This window comes from Cyprinodon tularosa, unplaced genomic scaffold (genome assembly GCF_016077235.1).
Source record: "Cyprinodon tularosa strain WSP-4 unplaced genomic scaffold, ASM1607723v1 ctg66, whole genome shotgun sequence".
Classification (NCBI taxonomy): Eukaryota; Metazoa; Chordata; class Actinopteri; order Cyprinodontiformes; family Cyprinodontidae; genus Cyprinodon; species Cyprinodon tularosa.
The window spans coordinates 5,550,274-5,571,576 of record NW_024039407.1 but is presented as its reverse complement, the minus strand read 5'-3'; the positions used below and the strand labels follow the sequence as shown (position 1 = coordinate 5,571,576).

General features: G+C 37.3%; 1 protein-coding gene across 2 annotated transcripts; it reads left to right on the top strand.

The window, feature by feature from the left end:
* Positions 1–307: 307 nt before the first annotated feature.
* sdf4 (stromal cell derived factor 4) lies at positions 308–21,003 on the top strand. Of its 2 annotated transcripts, XM_038309386.1 has the most exons (7): positions 308–525; positions 4,648–4,963; positions 11,591–11,727; positions 11,800–11,913; positions 11,995–12,153; positions 16,713–16,888; positions 19,887–20,063. In XM_038309386.1, the coding sequence occupies exons 2-7, from the start codon at positions 4,656–4,658 to the stop codon at positions 20,061–20,063; spliced, it is 1,071 nt and encodes a 356-aa protein (XP_038165314.1). In that variant the 5' UTR covers positions 308–525; positions 4,648–4,655. The 2 variants fall into 2 exon arrangements, with proteins under 2 accessions (XP_038165314.1, XP_038165315.1); XM_038309387.1 differs by lacking the exon at positions 308–525 and having other exon boundaries at positions 4,656–4,963; positions 19,887–21,003.
* Positions 21,004–21,303: the final 300 nt, after the last annotated feature.

The following is a 21,303-nucleotide window of genomic DNA, read 5'->3' as shown; positions in this document are numbered from 1 at the left end:
ATATATATATATATATATATATATTTTTTTTTTTTTTTTTTTTTTTTTTTTTTTTTTTTTTTACTTATTTATTGGTATCTCAAACTGAGTAGCTTTATGAAATCTATCCAAGCTTTGCCTGCCTTACCAGTTGATTATTAACAAAAAATAATACTATTTTAAGAATGTTTAAAAATAATTTTTAATGTACCCATATTGGTTTTATAAGATGTGTATCATAGAAACTAAACAACTGCTCGTTGAAAGCTCTAAACTGTATTTTATTTTGAAAGATGATTCCGGAAGTGATGACTCCGACTACGAGTGGTTATATAATTCATTAGAACAGCGTTAGCGGCTAACCAGGCAGTACAACTAATCGACCGGGGGGAATTATCAGGAAATTAACACCAGTTGTTTCAATCCGCTTCTTGTGTGTCTTTCCTGTTGCTGTACATAGACTTATTTTAGACTTTTTAACGGGATTCTGTGGGCGGACCACTTTACATTTGGAGAATTGATTCAGCACTACTGGAACCACCACAGGTCTGTAACTATCAAACCGACGCTAGCTAGCTTGGGATGTGCTTTCAGTTTCACACATAGTCGTTGAAATTCACCTACTTTATTATTACTATTATAATTCCAGTAGCAGGTGGACATTTGACTTGATTTAAGGCGACCACGATCAAACCAGCCTCTACTTCGGGATCGACAGTCTATTCAGCTCTCACGCGATTCTTTAGGTCGCGCGAACATTAATAATTACGGTAGTAAGTTACGCCTGCGCTTTTTTACTCTTTTGGCCTTAGTTGATTAATAATTTCTTCGCCTATATGTTATTTTTTATTGTGTTCTGACAGTAAATATATTATAATCTAATATTAGAAATGTTTTTTTCACCTGACTTCTTTAACTTTAAGGTAACAGATGTGATTGAACCTTGTTGATGTGGAATCGATGTGAATTTTCAAAATTAAAGCCCCTAATATCTCCACACTCACTCACTTCAAACGAAGTTGCCATCAGTTAAGCTGCTAAACTATACGTTTTCAGTGAATGCTTCAATTTTACTATTACAGTAGAACCACCTCCAGATGTGAGTCTCATCTGGAGGTGAGGTGCATCCACATCTGATGTGGAATTTCAAAATTAAAGCCCCACAAACTCTCTACACCGAGTCAATTTGACATAAGTTGACGTCATTATTGCTGTAAAAGTACTTGTTTTCAGTTAATACTTTAAAAAAGAAGAAAAAAAATTATAGATACGTGAAAAGTAATGTTCTTATTTTGAAACATAAGCTCAGACGTTACTACCGTAATTATTAGTGTTCGCGCGACCTGAAACACTGGCCTGACTGTCCATTGCGAAGGGGGGTGGGGGGGTTATTACGATCTAGTGTACTTTACTTGTTTATGCAATGTTAAACTACGTGTTACAAATATTCCCAAATTGCATCCAAACTCTGACCTGCTGCCTTCTTTGTTTTCCTTTAATATTATGTTAAACAATATGGACACCAGCTTAAGTTTTGACCTTTTACTTTTCATTGAAAACACGTCATATCTCCAATGTTCAGATTAAACTGTCACTAGTAAAGTGGGCAGTAAATCAAGACTTTAATGGCGACTTTGCTTGTTTAATTTTTCCTTTAAAGCTTATTTTAAACATTTAGGCTCAGTATTTTACATTTTAATTTTAGGATTCCTGGGACTTTTCTTGTCACATAGACTCCAAAGTTCCTTTTCGAGACGTAATAGATTTTTCTGGTGGGTGTGTTGAAGTACAGAAAAGCAAGTTACTGTTTAAACAATGAGTGTGCTAAACGACCTGAATACCTGAATATTCTGGCTTTGTATTGCACTCCAGTAAAGGTTCTAAGACATTACCTGGACATTGATGTAAACATAAATGATTTAACAAGAATAGAAATACAGAAACATTAACAAAACAACAAACAAAATAAAACAAATTGATCTTTTTGCACCATTTGAAGTCAATTTCTTTGCTAATAGAAAAAAAAAATCTATTTTCATTAAAATCTATATTTTAATAAACTTTTATCCTTCTTTTCCATCATTAGGTCCCCAACACTCACTTTGAGATTTATTAGCTTGGTCATTAAGTTTAAATTCAGCTTTCCACAAAAAGAGGAGAGTGCATGAATCAATTTAAAGTTGGCAAAATTTGAAAAGAAAGCGCAGAAAAAGTTATATGAAACAAGTATTGCACCTAGATAGTCATTTTCAATAGTAAATAACTGCACATATGGAGATCCTGATGAGTGAACGCAGTAAACTGTAGCAGATCTTGTTTCAATATTTCTAAAAAGGAGCAGATGAATCTATTTTACAGGATGGAGCTTTGTCGTGAACTATAGTCCATTTTTTTCAACGCCTTAATAAATTTTTAGTTGAAATTTTTATGAACTAGGGCGTCGTCTGGATCTGCCTTTTCAGAGGGAAAAATTGAGAGGTGTAGAATTGCTTTATGATTTAATGATTATCAAACCTACTTTAAATTGATGGAATGGAGGAGACGATATATATCATCTCATCAGCTATAAATAGATAAAGACCTCAGAGGTGATGCTCTATCCTCATCTACTACTGGAGATATGCCTTTTTTGTCCAGGCAGACCCCCTTTTAGGTTTCTTATGGGATACAAAAAGCGCATCTTTCCTTCATCATCACCTTGGACAGCAGTGATCCACCTTATCGCCTTTTTTTTGCCCACTTGTATGGAGTGAATTTTGTTCCATTATTACTGTAAGAAAAGGATACATTTTGTAAATGGAAATTTTGGGGAAAAAATTGAACTTTGAAATGAAACTTTGAAAACCTCTTAATAATAAAAAAATGGTTTTGAAATTAACATTTTAATTTTTTTTCTCTGTCATTTGCTAATAAAAATGTTGCTGCTAACATCCATCTATACAGACAATTAGAAATGCCTCTTCATTTTAACCAATTAAAAATCAGCAGGGTCCGATCAAGCAAATCAACAACCAGTAAAGTTTCAGAGACATTTTTAATTATAATCTGTTACTTTAAGCAGAATTTAACATTGAAATAAAATGAGGTGTTTATGCATCCATGTTATACATTGACTTTGTAAATAAAAAAATAATTTTTTTTCCCATTTTTAAATCTAAAGTGTTTTTTGAAGTAGAGAACAACCATCGATCAGTTTGGTATATAGACAATTTTCTAATTCACATATTTTATAAAACATCTGAATTGACCGTTTTTTTAATGGTTTAATGTTCGCAGTTTAATGAAGACTAAGCCATTCTCAAGCACATATCAAGGTGCTCATTTTGAGCCTGGATCTTTATTATATTTATTTTTGATTCTGTTCATGGTGGAGAATCCTGCTTCACAGCAGCAGGTTGAGCCAAACATCCTCTAAATGTGCAGGGTCATCTTTGAGCACCATTTCACTTTTTCTTTCACCAGCAGTCCACACTTAATCTGCTCTCTTTTTCTAATCGTCTTCTCCTTATTTCCCTTCGCCCGGCTTGCTGCAGGTTTGCCTGCTGTGTCTAAAAGTAGCAGCAGCAGCAACCCAGACTGACAGCAGCTTATTGGCTAATTTATATTATGTGTTGCCTGGTCCTCGATGCTCCAGAGGGCTTTATTATATTAAAAGGAGAAACGGCGCAATTGAAGTTAGACACTACCGTCTAGGGGTGGGTATTGCCAAAGGAGTCACGATTCGATTCGAATAATGATTCACAGGCCACGATGCGATTCTATCACGATGCATCACGATACTTGAATTATTGCGATGCATTCCTCCATGTTTTGTTTTTGAATGACTCGGCGCAGTAGAAATGCTTGTGACACAAGGCAGCGTGCGTCAACATATCCACAGCGACATCTACTGGACTGGAAGTTGTATTACACTTGTTTTTGGCTGATGTTCGCCAACCATTCATGCAATTTTATTTACTCATTTTTTAAAATGAATAATCGATACTTGGCGTCAAGAATCGATGCAGTAGATCATGAAAATTAGAATCACGATGCATCATCATGACGATTATTTTGCACACCCCTACTACCGTCAGAGAACATGCAGTAATTTATAAATGACTTAAATCAGGTTGGATCCAGATTAGCCAGCTGTTGGTTCCGGCTCCGCACTGCTAATCAGTGACATCTGCTCTAAAAGAAAGCATATTTAAAGAAAAAGAAAAAGAGATTGAAAAACTTGTTCTGAAAGATACATTTAGTAAGAAAATGAATAAATAAAGAATATTTTTTTAATTAAATAACATAAACAAATAAAATCTGTGTAATTGGCAGAGAAATTATAAGAACTTGGTTATTATGATTTTTCAAAGTTTCACTTCTGGATTTTTTTTTATTTTTATTTCCATTTATAAAACTTTATCTATGCTTGCAACAATAACGTACACATTTCACTCCATACAGTGAAGCTTGGCTTTCCTCTGCTCTTTTAAAGATATTGTTTCAAAAATGTAGTAAAATATTCTTAGGGCTTTTTTTTTTTTAGAGCTGTTGCGTAATGTTATTAATTTATTTAGTATCTATGCCACAAAATGCTCCAAGCACAGATTTAGATTAGATGAATAGAAGCTGATCTGGTTGATCTTTTGCTTTCATGACTTTTCTGATGTTTTTTTGTTTTTTTTCTAGAGGTGCTCATGGCTGATTTGAGAGAACTTCGATCCAGGAACCTCCTGGCTCTCTCTTTGTTCTCCTACATCCTGCTCACCCTGGATGTCCACGCACGTCCGGCCAACATGTCGTCCTCCAAGGATAAGTCTGCGGCCACTAAGGACGAGAACGAGATCCTTCCACCAGACCACCTGAACGGATTAAAGATGGAGATGGACGGCCACCTGAACAAGGACTTCCACCAGGAGGTGTTCCTGGGGAAGGAGATGGATGAGTTTGATGAGGATTCAGAACCAAGGAGGAACCGGAGGAAGCTTATAGAGATTTTTACAAAGTAAGAAACCTTTTCTTTTTGTTTTTCCAGCCTCTAGATAGTCTGGAGTCTCTGCATGTCAGAGCTGGGTGTGATAAGATAGCCAGATGTCATCAGGAACTGAAGGTCCTAGATAATTTTTACACTAGAATATAATATTAGATTACAGTGATCCACTATCATCCCTAAATGAAGGAAATCAGCAGCCAGCTGCAGATGGAAGCATACATATATGCAAACAGATAAACAAAGGTAAAAGTAGGATAAAGGACTAGCAAGGCCGGTTATACAACATTAGTACCTGCAGTACATCTACAGAGAGCTGAACGAACAATTTCCTTTTTATGGGGTAAAGAGTTTATTTTTAATTCTGTAAACCTGAAAAACCATGTGCTAAATATGGGGGCATAATTTATATCAGTTCACAAAAACAAAGTAGTTTTATTCTTCGAGTGAGTCATCAGTACTTGTTTACCTTTTAAGCTGTAGGTTATTTTGTTGGATGAAAGTTTTGCTACATTTCCTATTTAATTACATATTCATAGTTAACTTACAAGTAAGGCTGTTTGATATGACTTTTAAATGTAATCTGGGTTTGTTTTGTTTTTTCTACCAAATATGATTTCATAATTTTTTTTCACCCTTGAAGTTGTCAAAAAGCTTTATTTCAATTCTCCCTTCTGGGAGGTGACCTTAATTCAAAGGGCAACAAAAATTAAACCGTGCAACATGCTTGTAAAATAATCATGTTTAGCAACAAACAATTAAAATATAAACACTAAATGTTTGCTGCTGGTGGCTCCTTAATCAGTTATAAGCACACATCTAAGAACATCAAGTGAAGTACTGAACTGATGTCAGTCTGAGCCTTAAAGTCGTAGGGATGTCATATTTAAATTTTAAATCATTCTGGCTTAAACGTGTATATAAATGTACTCTTTATTAGACCATATTGTCCCAAAAGTTTGAAAATGTCTATTTAAAAAAAAAAAAATCCTGTCTTAACATCTGTGTTTTTTTTGTTAGTTTTTTTCCGTTATCTTATGCAGGCCAGTTAGTTATACGTCAGCTTGTACACCTAAATTCGGCCAATCATATATCAACGGTCATCTGTCAATCAAATTTTGTAGGTCATAGCATCTTGACTCATATGTCGCAGCTAATATACGCAACTGTTGAAATAAGAAATCAGAATCCTTTCCTTTCCCATTGAGTTGCGTCCCAGTGTTCACGGGGATGGACGTCTGTGTCTTCGGCAGGCGTAGAGCTAACAGAACTGGCAGCGTTGCGAGGCAAGGGCTCAAACATGTACGGCTGGAAGCCTTCTACACCAAACCAAGCTTCTGCCGCCCTGGCGTCCTCTTCCACAACATCTTCATCCCGCTTTCCTCCTCTAAATAAAAAATGGATGACGGAGGAGACTCATCCACGACCTCCGACACTAAACTCTCCTCCTCTTGCATGTTTCCTCTGTCCATAGCGTTCTTTGACAGTGTCGTTGCTAAGTGCTGCTTCGTCCCAATGTAATTTCCCATTGGGGACCTACTAGCACTAAGTTGCTAACTGGTTAGCAAGATGCTTCCGAGACACCGACCACAACCAAACATACTTGTGAACCTTCCTCCACAACAATCCCACCCCCTTGATAAACGACCAATCACATTCACTTTATTCACTTGTGTAAAGTGGTTCACCAATCGGGAGAATTCGGAAATGCAACGGTTGGACAAGCTGCTTCCCTACAACTGTAAGATGTGTTCACACTGAAAGCGATTTGAGCGTAAAAAGCTCTTAAACGCTGGTCAATTTGTTTGAGGTTTCGATTCTCGGCATTCTGGTTGTTTATCCGCTCTGTTCTGTAGCTTCAACCTAGACAGCAGCTTGGCTTTACTTACTTTGAGTTGGAAAATTTTAACATATTTTTAGGCGAGAAAGTCCACTTTCAAACATCATCAGTTCCTCAGGATTATCTAGTTCTTGTTCGTAGCTCCAGACCTCCAGCATACCGCAGGCCGGCAGCACTGGGAATCCCCAATTCTCAAAAAGATAACTTTACATTTTAGTGGCATCATAATCCTGATGAACTGACTGAACTGAGGTTGCTTTGAGGTGGACTTTCTTGCCTAGAAATGTGTTAAAACTATTTTTCCAACTCATCAAAGTAAATAAAGCCTGTACACCTTTCTTTATAGATGTTTGAGATCAGCCGGTTTTTCAGTGTAGTCCTGTTTCTCTCATTGTGACTGGCTGGATGTGCTCTCTTCATCCTCTGACATGGGAGCTGGCTCGGAGCTCATCTGCCTTCCTGTGTGTTTCCTGGAGGGTGGCGTCTGTGGAGCTGGTTGACAGTTGCCCTTTGTATCTATGCTTCTTTTTCTATGTCTGCTTCTGTCTCGTTGAACCCCAGTCGGCCTCAGCAGATGGCAGAACCAGGCACTGAGCCTGGTTCTGCTGGAGGTTTCTTCCAGTTAAAAGGCAGTTTTTCCTCTCCACTGTCACTACAAGCATGCTTAGTGTGAGGGATTGCTTTCGAGTTAATGAGTCGATGCAATCAACTGGTTTTTCTTAGATAGAAAACTGAATCAATTTCACTGTATGATCCTGGTGAACTTTAAAGTGCCTTGAGATGATATGTGTTGTGAATTGGTGCTATAGAAATAAACTGAACTGAAATTAAAACCTCAACCTAATCTAAATACAGGGTAAAGTAAATACTCAGGTTGTTTTGCTCCCAGTTTAAATATCTTCCCTAATCTAAACAGAAAAATATCTCTCATGTAACCCATCTGTAGGACATGCACATGATTAGCATGATTAGCTGCCCTCTAATACATGTGGTGTATTTTCTCCTTTTGGTAAAATTGTGGATGACCAATGATAAAGTTATTTTTAAGTTGAAAACTCAAATATTCACAGTTTGTTCCTTTCATTTCATTTCTTTCAACATTTAAGAAAACATGGATTTCAAATTACAGTAACACATAATTCAACATTTGTCAAACTCTAAAATAAAAACTGGACTGGTTGAGCTGGAGCCTAAACTCTTTATTTTACAGAAGTTTGTTTCCTTATAATTTTGACTTCTGTCGACTTTTGTTTTTTGAGTGAAGGAATCAAGATGTTAGGAGCGGGTCACAACTTGGAGCGCTGCAGAAACGGAAGTAGTTTGGTGTTGTTTACAACTTTAAGTTGCAGGCAAGACGAGCAGAAAAATGGCGAGATGAGTAATGTAACACGTGTACGTCTGCTTTCCTGGAAAACCTGCTTGGTTGATTCACTTTAAGCACCATGACAGTGCGATAACATTAATTTATTCTCTCACTGGTGATGTATTAGATTTGTAAAATCATCAAACAAATGTGTTAAGAGCTCATTATCAATCACTAAGAAGATTCAGAAGAAATGAAAACATTTAGACTTATTTTTCAGGTCAAGGCATTTTATGAAATTTAAAAGAATTTGGTTAAATAAAAGGTTCAAGGTTTTGAAGCACGACGACATCTTCATGCTGAATATTCGGTTGTTACTTTTTATAACCGGTTTTTTGTGTGTTAGTTGAGGTCTTAAGAAAAAAAAAGGAACAGTTGCTGAAAAAGCCTGTAGAGCAAGAAGAAAAAAAAATGTTTTTTTAACTATAATAACCTCTGGAGTGAGTTTTTTTTTCTTTTTTTTAGGTGTTACAGCTCAGCAGGTTTTGTCATGGTTTCAAAATCACTTCCTCTTCAACAGAAAACTTTATCTGTTTGGAAACAAATAACGACATTTAATGAAGAGTTTGCTGCCAATGTGATGGACAGGGGTTGACGTTAAAGATTTTTAACACTTGCCCTTTGGGCAAGTGACTTTCACATTTCATTTGCCCAGAAACAATTTTTACTTGCCCAGTATAATGTTAAATAAATATAGTTCCTAATATTAATTTTTGTATATACATCAATGAAACATGTTTGTTTTTTTATGTTTTTTGTAATTCAGTATTTTTTAAGTTTACAGGTTCCTGGTGTGTATCTGCATGCGTCAGATAACGAACTCAAGCCTACATTACCGTGTTAACATGCTTTCAATCCTTCCTGCACATTCTTTTCAAACTAAACTTTGCTTTAAAATGTTGTGTGTTGGAAAAAATATAAATTGTAATGTTAAAAATCTAAAAAAAAACTTGACAGGTTAAAAACTTAAGATAAATCACAAGACAGAAGTCAATGTCACAAATGAATAACTTTTATTTTAGAGTCACGGTATGTTTATACAAGATAATACTATTAATATAATGTGACTTTTCTAGAGAATCATTATACATAGTTATTTTATTCAGGGTTTCCACAGTCTGACATCATTTCAGAATTCACTTTTAACTGACTCAGGATTAGTTTTCCCTGACAAAATAAATGCAGCAACAAGACAATAATAACAGGTCACCAATTTAACATGTTTAGCTCTATAACATTTAAATGCACCTCTCCAATGTCTAAGAGGAAATTTTAATGAACATTTTTAATGTATGACCTGCATCACTGTACAGAAGACTGGCATATGATATGATATTTACACTGTGCGCATGGCATACAATTATGCCAATTTTCCTAATCCCTGACAAATAATTTTTATTCTAGGGTTATCTGGGTGGAGGGTAAAACAGCCTTGTTGTTTTTTAGCCTGCCAAGTCGAAAAAAAAAATGTGTCTGATTCGCGCCGGACAAAAATCACACCATCTGGCGGAAAATCACGCAGCTTTTTGAAATCACGCGACGGCAACGCTTGTGGGTCGTTTTCAGCGAATGTCGGTGATTTTAATGTAATTTTGAGTGATAAAAAATTTTTTTTTTTGCGAAATTTGTACTCTCCCGACAATAAAAACTACTTGCGATCGGGCGATGGTTAACATCGAGCTCTGATGGAGGCATTTTTTTTTTTTTTTTTAATGATGAAGCCTTTTTAAAGATTGCTGACATCTCACCAAACATTTCTTTGTTTTTTTTGTTGTCTTTTTTTACATACTGAGAATTTAAATGTGACCATTTGAATAAGGAAATTTGCTTTCCATGTTTTTTTTTCCCTCTGGGATGCAGCAGCTACTCTTTCACAGAGGAACCAAATATGTCTTAACGCTTAATGCCCCTCCCCCCCAGCCCAATCCACACACATTCAGATTTCAGTTATAAATCAGACTGTGAGATATTATGGCACCAATGTCATGTTTCTGCTATCGGCATTAAAAAAACCTGGTTTGGTTTATTTATTGAGTCGCATAAAGAAAAAAGAAAAAATCCTTAGCATGTGTGGGAATGGAGGAGATAATCACCTCTCTGTTCCTTAAATCTAAGAATGTTTTAACACTCTGGCGCCTTTCTGTCTCTTTCAGAGGACAAACACGTCTCATGGTCAAACGATGCAAACACGGGACACGTCCTGTAATCAGTCCCACTATCACAGCCAGCTGTTTATTTAATACACTTAACCTTACTTTCTATCCTTGAAACGCTTTATTTTTTCATAATTTTCTGGAGCTTAGAAACAGAAATACAAAAGGCCTCAGTGTATTTTACCACCATTGGTTATTGGTTCCCCCTGTACTATTGATTAAACTATGTATTTGAGGCTAGCTGCTGAGCTAAGCAATTCAATTTAGTTTATTTCTATAGCGCCAATTCACAACACGTCATCTCAATGCCACAAGATCATACAGTCAAATTGATTAAAGTTTTCTATCTAAGGAAAAACAGTTGATTGCATCGACTCATTGACTCTGATGCAATTCCTCACACTAAGCATGCTTGTAGCGACAGTGGAGAGGAAAAACTCCTTTTTAACAGGAAGAACCCTCCAGCAGAACCAGGCTCAGTGTGAGCGGCCATCTGCTGAGGCCCACTGGGGTTCAAGGAGACAGAAACAGAGACACAAAGGATGTCTAACTAATTACTCTAGGTAATTAAGGCAGCAGTTTAGGAATCCTCTAATACAGGAACAAATGTTTAGCTGAGCTTTCAGATCTAATGCAGGTATTAGACTACAAGATGGCGGCGTCAGGAGTGCAGTGATGTTCTAACACGCAGTGGCTGGAGCATCACAAGGTCATTGGACAGAGCTGAGAATAAGGAAAGGAAACCTAAGTAAGTTATCCACTCCCCTGAGGGATTACCCTAGTCCTAATCCTAACATTGTGGGAGGAAACCTAAACCTAAGGTGAGGGTTTAACTTCTTGTGATTGGGACCAACTTCCTGTGGTTTCTTTAGACTTAGGATTTATACTTCTTACATCGATTATAGGGTGGCGGGGCCCTGCCCCTGCAGTACGGTGCTCTTGTACCATAAAATAGACTTTTAAAAAACAAACAAAAAAACACTTTTCTAAAGGTTGGCTGCTGTCCGCGTTGTTCCATGTTATCATCTGCCATGGTTGCGTTTCTTCGCGCTTCTGCGTAGCAGGACGCAGAATAGTGACATTTGTCGAGTTTTAATGAGGTAGAGATGAGAGACCTGGCCGTACAGACACAGGTCACATTAGAAAAGATCAGATCTGTGCTGTTAGACCGTCATGAAAACATCCAATAGCAGTCACATTTGAACAAGAAAGTCATATATTTGTCACTTCCAGCTGCAGTGCAAACATAACCTAAACGCTGTTTTTATTTTGCTACTTCTCTCCAGAGTCGACGTCAACAAAGATCGGAGTGTGAGTGCTAAGGAGATGCAACAATGGATCATGGAGAAGACGAAGGAGCACTTCAACGAGGCCATGAAGGAGAACAAAAACAGTTTCCAGGCCGTTGATCCAGACGGAGACGGTAAGAGTCGAGCCGTTTCTCTGATGAATACTTCAAACTTATTCCAGAGCTAAAGTGTATTTTGCCGTCCAGGTTTTGTTACATGGGATGAATACAAAATCAAGTTTCTGGCCAGCAAAGGTTTTGATGAAAAAGAGATTGCTGATAAAATAAACAACAAGGAGGAGCTAAAACTGGACGAGGAGAGTAAGTGAAAAGCTTTGTTTTTATGCTTTATTGTTGGAAAGCTTTTAACTAATGTTTTTTTTTCTAATCTTTATCCTGCAGCTCAGGAGGTGTTGGAGAGCCTGAAGGACCGCTGGTTCCAGGCCGATAATCCGCCTGCTGATCAGCGGCTGGATGAGGAAGAGTTCCTGTCCTTCCTCCACCCTGAACACAGCAAAGGGATGCTCAGATACATGGTGAAGGAAATAGTGCGAGACTTGGGTAAATTTAAACCTTCTAAATCTGCACAGCCTAAACCTGCTAGAAGCCATCATTGGACTTAATCCTGATGAGTTCAATGAATTACAAACATTTTACACTGAGAGGAAATCACATTTTACATGATTAGTTTCACCTTGAAAAGATGTAAATGTGTTTTTTCAAAAGTTTACCATAAATGTTTTTCTTAAGTTACGAGGAATCCATCTTTCTGCTCTCTGAAAGGGATGTTTCATCTTCTGTCAGTCTTTCTGAATATCTTTAAGTTTCTTTTTTTTTGTGCTTTAGCTGATTTCTTATCTTCTCTGCTATCCTGTTTTCAGCCAATGACAACATAGTTGCGGCAACCGGCATCTTAAATTATGAGAAGTGGTCGATTAGGAAACGATTACATCCCTATTTTTAGCCATAAACCGTTTCAAAGTCCTGCCTTGATGTGGCAAGAAGTTAAAAGTAAAAAAAAAAACGACTGAGAGATGCATCATCCTTTAACTGATCAACTCTTTCATACGATTTTCCTTTAACACCTCTGAAGAATCTATGTTTGTGGAAAAACACTTTATTTTTTTAAACCCGTTTTTCTGAGATTTTCTTGAGTAATTTTTTTTGTTAAAGAAGGGAAATCAAGACTCTTAAATGCTGTGTTTTCTGTAGATTTATTCTGATGAGTTGTTTCCTCATCATTTGGGAAATTGAAAAAAATTCTCCAATTCCCGCCATACCTTTCTTATGTTGGTCTCCGTAGGGAAAACACTTAATCCCCGTGAAACTACTGATTAGATGTGGAAATGTGTAAAAGTGCAACTGAGTCAGATAAAAGCATCAAAGTTCAGTCTGTTCGCCTTCTCCCTGTATAATGATCCATTAAACTGCAACCTAACCTGTCTTAGTTAATAAGCCTTTAGGTTAACTTGTCTTATCCAATTTACTATTGATATTATTTTCTTAAGTTATACTTTTTAAATCTCATTTAAACACAGCTGGGCAATGAATTGCATTTTTCAATTTAATTGCAATTTAACAAAATGCTAATTTCAAATCCAAGAGGTCCTGAATTTTGGTCACATTACCTTTAACAATAGTAAGACGCCAACATTCTATCTGCAGCCCTTTAGGTGGCAGTAATGAGCTAAAAGTGGCTTTGCTGCATCACAGAAAAAAACAGATTTGTAGCTAGCACACAGATCTATGCGTGTAAGTAGAAGAAAACGCATTCCTATATGGTTGTAGTTGAGATTTATTTATTTATTTTGAGAATAAAGTTGTATTATTACAAGAATAAAGTTGTAATATTACGAGAATTAAATTGTAATATTACAAGAAAAAAGTCATCATACAACCCATTTCAGAAAGAAAGCTTCAAGCTCTGACCAGCATATGGCGGCCGACCAGCTCCACCAATCAGCAACCTGAGTCCACTTTAACATCCTGCTGATGCTGGTGCTAAAACATTTCCTTATTTGTGAAACTGATGCCAAAGTATAACTTGACATGATGCTCCACATTCCTTATTTTAGTGAAGAAAGTGCTTCTTGTAAAAGTTGTCATAAAATACAACTTTATCCTCATAATTTTAGGACTTTATTCTCTTAATGTTATGACTTTATTCTCATAAACTTATGACTTTATTCTGATAATTTTATGACTTTATTCTGGTAATGTTACTACTTTATTCTCGAAAGTTACTACTTTATTTTTGTAATGTTCCGACTTTATTCTCATAATTTTTATACTTCTCATAAATTTATGACTATTCTCGATTATGACTTTATTCTTGTAAATTTATTAATTTGTTCTCGTAATGTTACCACTTTATTGTCGTAATGTTACGACTTTGTTCTTGTAATGTTACTTCTTTATTCTCCTAATGTTCCGACTTTATTCACTTAATGTTCCGACTTTATTCGCTTAATGTTCCGACTTTATTCGCTTAATGTTCCGAATTTAATCTCCTAATTTTCCGACTTTGTTCTCGTAATGTTCCGACTTTGTTTGCGTAATGTTCCGACTTTGTTCTCGTAATGTTCCGACTTTGTTCTCGTAATGTTCCGACTTTATTCTCCTAATGTTCCGACTTTATTCTCCTAATGTTCCGACTTTGTTCACTTAATGTTCCGACTTTGTTCGCGTAATGTTCCGACTTTGTTCGCGTAATGTTCCGACTTTGTTCGCGTAATGTTCCGACTTTGTTCGCGTAATGTTCCGACTTTGTTCTTGTAATGTTCCGACTTTGTTCTCGTAGTGTTCCGACTTTGTTCGCGTAATGTTCCGACTTTGTTCTCGTAATATTCCGACTTTGTTCTCGTAATATTCCGTCTTTGTTCGCGTAATGTTCCGACTTTGTTCGCGTAATGTTCCGACTTTGTTCGCGTAATGTTCCGACTTTGTTCGCGTAATGTTCCGACTTTGTTCGCGTAATGTTCCGACTTTGTTCGCGTAATGTTACGACTTTAATCTCATCATGTTACGACTTTATTCTCAAAATAGAAAAAGAAAATCTCTAGCCTGGCCCTAATACTCCTACGTATTGTAAGACATTGGACTTTGGATATGGAGTGAATTTTCTTTCATTATTGTTGCAAGCAAGGATGATGTTTTATAGATGGAAATTTGTTTTAAAAAAGAGATCCAGAAATATAATTTTGATAAAAACCTTTTCAGGGTAACTTTGATGTTTTAACATATTTCATTTTTCCATACTACAGGTGCTGGTCATAAAATTAGAATATCATGAAAAAGTAGATTGATTTCAGTAATTCCATTTAAAAAGTGAAACTTGTATATTATATTCATACATTACATACAAACTCATATATTTCAGATGTTTATTTTGTTTAATTTTGATGATTACAAATGACAACAAATGAAAATCTCAAATTCATCATATCAGAAAATTAGAATATTACTGAAGACCAATAAAAACAAAGGATTTATAGAAATGTTGGCCAACTGAAAAGTATGAACATGAAAAGTATGAGCATGTACAGCACTCAGTATTTAGTTGGGCCTCCTTTGGCCTGTATTACTGCAGCAATGCGGCGTGGCATGGAATCGATCAGTCTGTGGCACTGCTCAGGTGTTATGATAGCCCAGGTTGCTCTAATAGTGGCTTTTAGCTCTTCTGAATTGTTGGGTCTGGTGTATTGCATCTTCTTCTTCACAATACCCCATAGATTTTCTATGGGGTTAAGGTCAGGAGAGTTTGCTGGCCAATTAAGAACAGGGATACCATGGTCCTTCAACCAGGTACTGGTAGCGTTGGCACTGTGTGCAGGTGCCAAGTCCTGTTGGAAAATGAAATCTGCATCTCCAAAAAGTTGGTCAGCTGCAGGAAGCATGAAGTGCTCTAAAACTTCCTGGTATGTGGCTGCGTTGACCCTGGACCTCAGAAAACACAATGGACCAACACCAGCAGATGACATGGCACCCCAAACCATCACTGACTGTGGAAACTTTACACTGGACTTCAAGCAACGTGGATGAAGTGCCTCTCTTCTTTTCCTCCAGACTCTGGGACCTTGATTTCCAAAGGAAATGCAAAATTTACTTTCATCAGAGAACATGACTTTGGACCACTCACCAGCAGTCCAGTCCTGTTTCTCTTTAGCCCAGGCAAGACGCTTCTGACGCTGTCTGTGGTTCAAGAGTGGCTTGACACAAGGAATGCGACAGCAGAAACCCATGTCTTTCATACGTCTGTGTGTGGTGGTTCTTGAAGCACTCACTCCAGCTGCAGTCCACTCTTTGTGAATCTCCCCCACATTTTTGAAGGGGTTTTGTTTCACAATCCTCTCCAGGGTGCGGTTATCTCTCTTGCTTGTACACTTTTTTCGACCACATCTTTTCCTTCCCTTCGCCTCTCTATTAATGTGCTTGGACACTGAGCTCTGTGAACAGCCAGCCTCTTTAGCGATGACCTTTTGTGTCTTGCCCTGCTTGTGCAAGGTGTCGATGGTCGTCTTTTGGACAACTGTCAAGTCAGCAGTCTTCCCCATGATTGTGTAGCCTATAGAACTAGACTGAAAGACCATTTAAAGGCTTTTGCAGGTGGTTTGAGTTAATTAGCTGATTAGAGTGTGGCACCAGGGGCCATCAATTTTGAACCTTTTCACAATATTCTAATTTTCTGATATGATGAATTTGAGATTTTCATTTGTTGTCATTTGTAATCATCAAAATTAAACAAAATAAACATCTGAAATATATGAGTTTGTATGTAATGTATGAATATAATATACAAGTTTCACTTTTTAAATGGAATTACTGAAATCAATCTACTTTTTCATGATATTCTAATTTTATGACCAGCACCTGTATATATTTTTTTCTAATTTTATTTTTATGTATCTTTTCCAGAGGTAGTTTTATGAATTACATTCTTTTAAAACTGTATTTATCAGACCATATTGTCTTCACTTCTGGTGACGAGTTTTCCTCTGCAGTAAAGTGTAAAGACGCATCTGAAAAAACCCTGTGAATGAAACCAGATTTTAAGCGCTGCTGCTGATTTAATGTTACTGGATAAAACTATGCTGAGGGGAAAGTTTCCTGTTTCCCTGCAGACCAGGACAGCGACTGGAAACTGACCCTGTCAGAGTTCATCTCTCTACCCGTGGGCACAGTGGAGAACCAGCAGGGCCAGGACATCGACGACGACTGGGTCAAAGAGAGGAAGAAGGAGTTTGAGGAAGTCATCGACTCGAACCACGATGGGATCGTGACCATGAACGAACTGGAGGTGAGTCACAGCGAGGCGACATAGAGTCGCTGTCTGGAACATTTCTGCAGATAAAATGCTTCAAATAGCTTCTGTTCTAATGATTTTTTTTCATCAGAAATTTGAAAACAACCAGCCTCCTGCCTTTTTACCATGGGCACAGAGAAAACAACAAATTTTTAATTGAGCAAATTGATCAAACGACTGGAATAATGAAGAAATCACATTTCCTCATTCATATTTGTTCAGTTCTCAGATCTCTCTGTGATGCTCACACATTTTTTTCGTGTTTTTTTGTTTTAAATCCTTTTTGTTGTAGATTTAGTTTTTCCAACTGTTAAAATGCAGCAGTCAGCTTCCACAGATGTGTCAGACTGCTTTCTTTTGTTTTTAAGAAACGTAAACAAGCAATCAGTTGTGACACAATATTTAGACACTAGAAGGCCCTAGATGATTAACCTGACTCCGCCAGATGGATTTGCTCCGCATAGCCATCTAAAATCCTTCCGTTGAAGTAATTTTTGGAAAGGGGCGAAAATACTGGTTAGCTGATTGGCCTATGTTGGTGATAGACGGGCCAAATAAACCAATCAGATCAACGAAGCATATGACGTACTAACAGAGCGACGACGAAGAGGAGCCAATTGATAGATCAAACTCTTGCCGAAACCAGTCGGGAGAAGAGCAAAAACATCTTTTCCTCTGAGAAAAGCCTCCAGAGCAGTGTTTTGCTCTTCTTTCAGTGAAGAAATACTCTGTAATTCCGATAAAACTTGCTCGATAGCCACGCTAACGCTAGTTTCATCGGCTGAAGCCGCCATGTTCTTTAGACTGAACTGTTGCGCTTCTCGTTGCGTCACACCTCAACCCGCCTCAAAGCCAACGCTGATTGGACGTTCGTTTGGTGAACGGCTCCAAATTTTCTTTAACGGAGAGTCTCCAGACTGATCTGCGAGTGAAACCTTGAAAGCTCGCGAGATCAGGATGGTCTCACGCGGCTACTAGATGATGTCATCACCTGTCAGATTAGGCATTCCAAAACGGAAACATGAATCAATCCAGAGTCTGGTCCAGTATTATTTACATTGTTTAATGAACTTTATAAGTTTCTGTTTGTATATATAAACACTTTCTTAACTTTATAAGTTATCACCTAAATATCTCCCTTTCAACTACCTGTTTAAAGGTAGGTTTAAAATCTCTCATAGTGCTCAATGATGGATAAGGCTTAAAACAGAGCTACACATGGTCAGACAGTATGTCACAGCGACTGTTAATCTATTAATGATTAATGTTTTACATTTCTGTACACTGGAAATCATCTTTTTTCATTCAGTAACCTAATGGGTTTCTGTTATGTTACAACTTATTATTCTTCACATCTAGTTTAAAAAAAACATTATTTGTTCATTTAGTGACTGATTAACTCAGCGTGTACAAAAAACTGTTGAAATGTTTTTTTGTTTTTTTTTCACCATACTGTTAAGAAAACAAAAAAAAACACAAAACATTAAAGGTATTGTGGAGGATTTTCAGGAATCTTTTAAAAGACCCTCCCTCTCCACCAAGCACCTGCACAACTGTGCAACCGAACCTCTGCGCTAAATCCCTCAGTTATTATATAGAGCGAGGACTTTATAGCGAACTCGGTTAACTGACCGTCCAGACAGATCATCATTGCTTATTGCTCCCCGTTAGTAACTTCCACTGCACGGTGCCTGCGCCATATTTGTTATTAGTCGCTGTGTCAGCAAATCCCATAATGCTTTGTAAGGAGAGCTCTCCATGCAAAGCATTCTGGGATATATCTGCTTCTTCTGAGGCCTTTCTTTTCTTCTCATACACTTCGTAGACACTTTTTCTCTTACGACCCTCGGCCATTCTCAAATAACCGCGGTGAGAAAGGTGAGCTTCAATGACTGTCGGAAACCGTAGCTCACCACAAATATACGCCTGAAAGTACTCAGAAAAAGATAGCTAACGGGACGAGTACAAACGGCCTTACGTAAACATAGCAGAATGATTGACAGTTAAGAGAACCACTTATTTAGATGATCCACCTGGAAGTAAAAGATCCTCCTCTATACATTTAAGGCCTGTTTTAAAAAAGAAAATGGCACCTAATCAATCAATCCTCATTTGATTGATAAGATTTCTAAACTTAAGATTATTTAATTATCGTTAATAACTTGCCTCCTTAGTTTTTATGCGTTCAAGCTTTTTGTTATTAGAACTACACTACCGTTCAAAAGTTTGGGGTCACATTGAAATTTTATTATTTTTGAAGGAAAAGCACTGTACTTTTCAATGAAGATAACTTTAAACTAGTCTTAACTTTAAAGAAATACACTCTATACATTGCTAATGTGGTAAATGACTATTCTAGCTGCAAATGTCTGGTTTTTGGTGGAATATCTACATCGGTGTATAGAGGCCCATTTCCAGCAACTATCACTCCAGTGTTCTAATGGTACAATGTGTTTGCTCATTGGCTCAGAAGGCTGATTGATGATTAGAAAACCCTTGTGCAATCATGTTCACACATCTAAAAACAGTTTAGCTCGTTACAGAAGCTACAAAACTGACCTTCCTTTGAGCAGATTGAGTTTCTGGAGCATGACATTTGTGGGGTCAATTAAACGCTCAAAATGGCCAGAAAAAGAGAACTTTCCTCTGAAACTCGACAGTCTATTCTTGTTCTTAGAAATGAAGGCTATTCCACGCGAGAAATTGCTAAGAAATTGAAGATTTCCTACAACGGTGTATACTGCTCCCTTCAGAGAAAAGCACAAACAGGCTCTAACCAGAGTAGAAAAAGAAGTGGGAGGCCGTGTTGCACAACTGAGCAAGAAGATAAGAACATTGGAGTCTCTAGATTGAGAAACAAACGCCTCACAGGTCCCTAACTGGCATCTTCATCAAATAGTACCCGCAGTAGCCTGTTTTTACTCTCCTCTGAAGGGAGTAGTCAGGTCACTTCGCCTGCTGACAGCTAATCCTCGTTTGTTTGTTTCTCCAGGAATACATGGACCCAATGAACGAGCACAACGCCCTGAACGAGGCCAAGCAGATGATCGCCGTGGCGGATGAGAACCAGAACCGCCACCTGGAGCTGGAAGAAATCCTCAGGTACAGCGAATACTTCACCGGCAGCAAGCTCATGGATTACGCCAGAAACGTGCACGAAGAATTCTGAACACTGAAAAGACTTCTCCACACGCGCCACCTCCGAGATCTGCTTCAGGGACGTGGTGACGTGGCGTTCTACTGTCCGGTTTCCTGTTAAGTCCATCAGCTCCCCCTCCCAACATGAAAGCTAACGCGGCCTACAAATCATTCACAAACAGAAGAGGATTTTTGGGTATTACTCTCCAGAATTGTGAAATGTGTGTATATGATGAAGTTTAGCTCAGACGATCCGGTTTGTTTTGGCTGGTGCAGCCATTTAACCAGCCTGTCTGTATTCACTGTAAATATCTATATTTGTTCTATAGAGATACAGCGGTGCTGGGTAAGCTTTAGATAGCCAGTCTCATTAATTAGTCATTCCTCAATCCAGCTTATCATTTTCTAAAATAAATTTGATTGCAGCAATATTCAGATTGATTTGAAATGTTAATATTCCCAGAAGCTGTGTGATGTTCATTACATAGATCCTCATTCAAAGCTCATTGGCTTGGACTAGTTATTTGCACAAAGAAATTAATATATGAGTGGTTCGATGAACATAAAGTAACGGGTTTCACTGATGACCGAACCGCACCTGAATGCAACACGGCTGTTCCCTTTGGACAGCAAGCAGCTCGTCGTCTGTGTTTTTATTCATGTGGATGAAGATGGATTTTATTTATTGACCTGTTTCAACTTTGAATGTTCAAATGCCTTGCACATATCTACTGCAGGTGTCCTTGTGTTGGTTTCTAATAATTATTTCGGTTCGTGTGGATTTTATTTGGTAGTTCTGTTTCTTGTTTTTACATGCATGGAGAAAAGAAAAATCAAAGGTATTTGTGGAACATCTGGGATCCGACTGCTTTCTTTGCTTTTCTCGGTCTGATTGTAAAATAATATTTCTAAAACAGAATGTGACGGCTTTATAAAATGTTCTACAGGTAAACAGGAGAACAATAAATGTTAACAACAACAATGTGGATGGCTTTATACGTTGATTTGTTTTGTAAAAGAAATACTTTGAAATGGTCTGAAATAAGTTTTTTTTCAGGAAGAACGTGTGTTCTTATGTTCTTTAATCCAGGGCTTTTAATTTGTTTAAAAAATCTTAAATCTATTAAATATTGCTTGAAACTGAACTTTCAAGATTAATTCATATACATTGGTACCTAAGATACACAAAATAATTTATCCAAGGTATTAATTTACAGTTAATTAGCGTTGATGTTTAATGTTAGGATTTTCTACCCTCCCTTGTTTTTTCT

What these genes read in the sequence shown, in the direction of transcription:
- sdf4 (XM_038309387.1), top strand. Translation starts at nt 4,656, where the DNA reads ATGGCTGATTTGAGAGAACTTCGATCCAGGAACCTCCTGGCTCTCTCT. An exon ending in GCTAAAACTGGACGAGGAGA is followed by an intron (nt 11,914 to 11,994) that starts GTAAGTGAAAAG and finishes TTTATCCTGCAG; the next exon opens with CTCAGGAGGTGTTGGAGAGC. An exon ending in TGACCATGAACGAACTGGAG is followed by an intron (nt 16,889 to 19,886) that starts GTGAGTCACAGC and finishes TTGTTTCTCCAG; the next exon opens with GAATACATGGACCCAATGAA.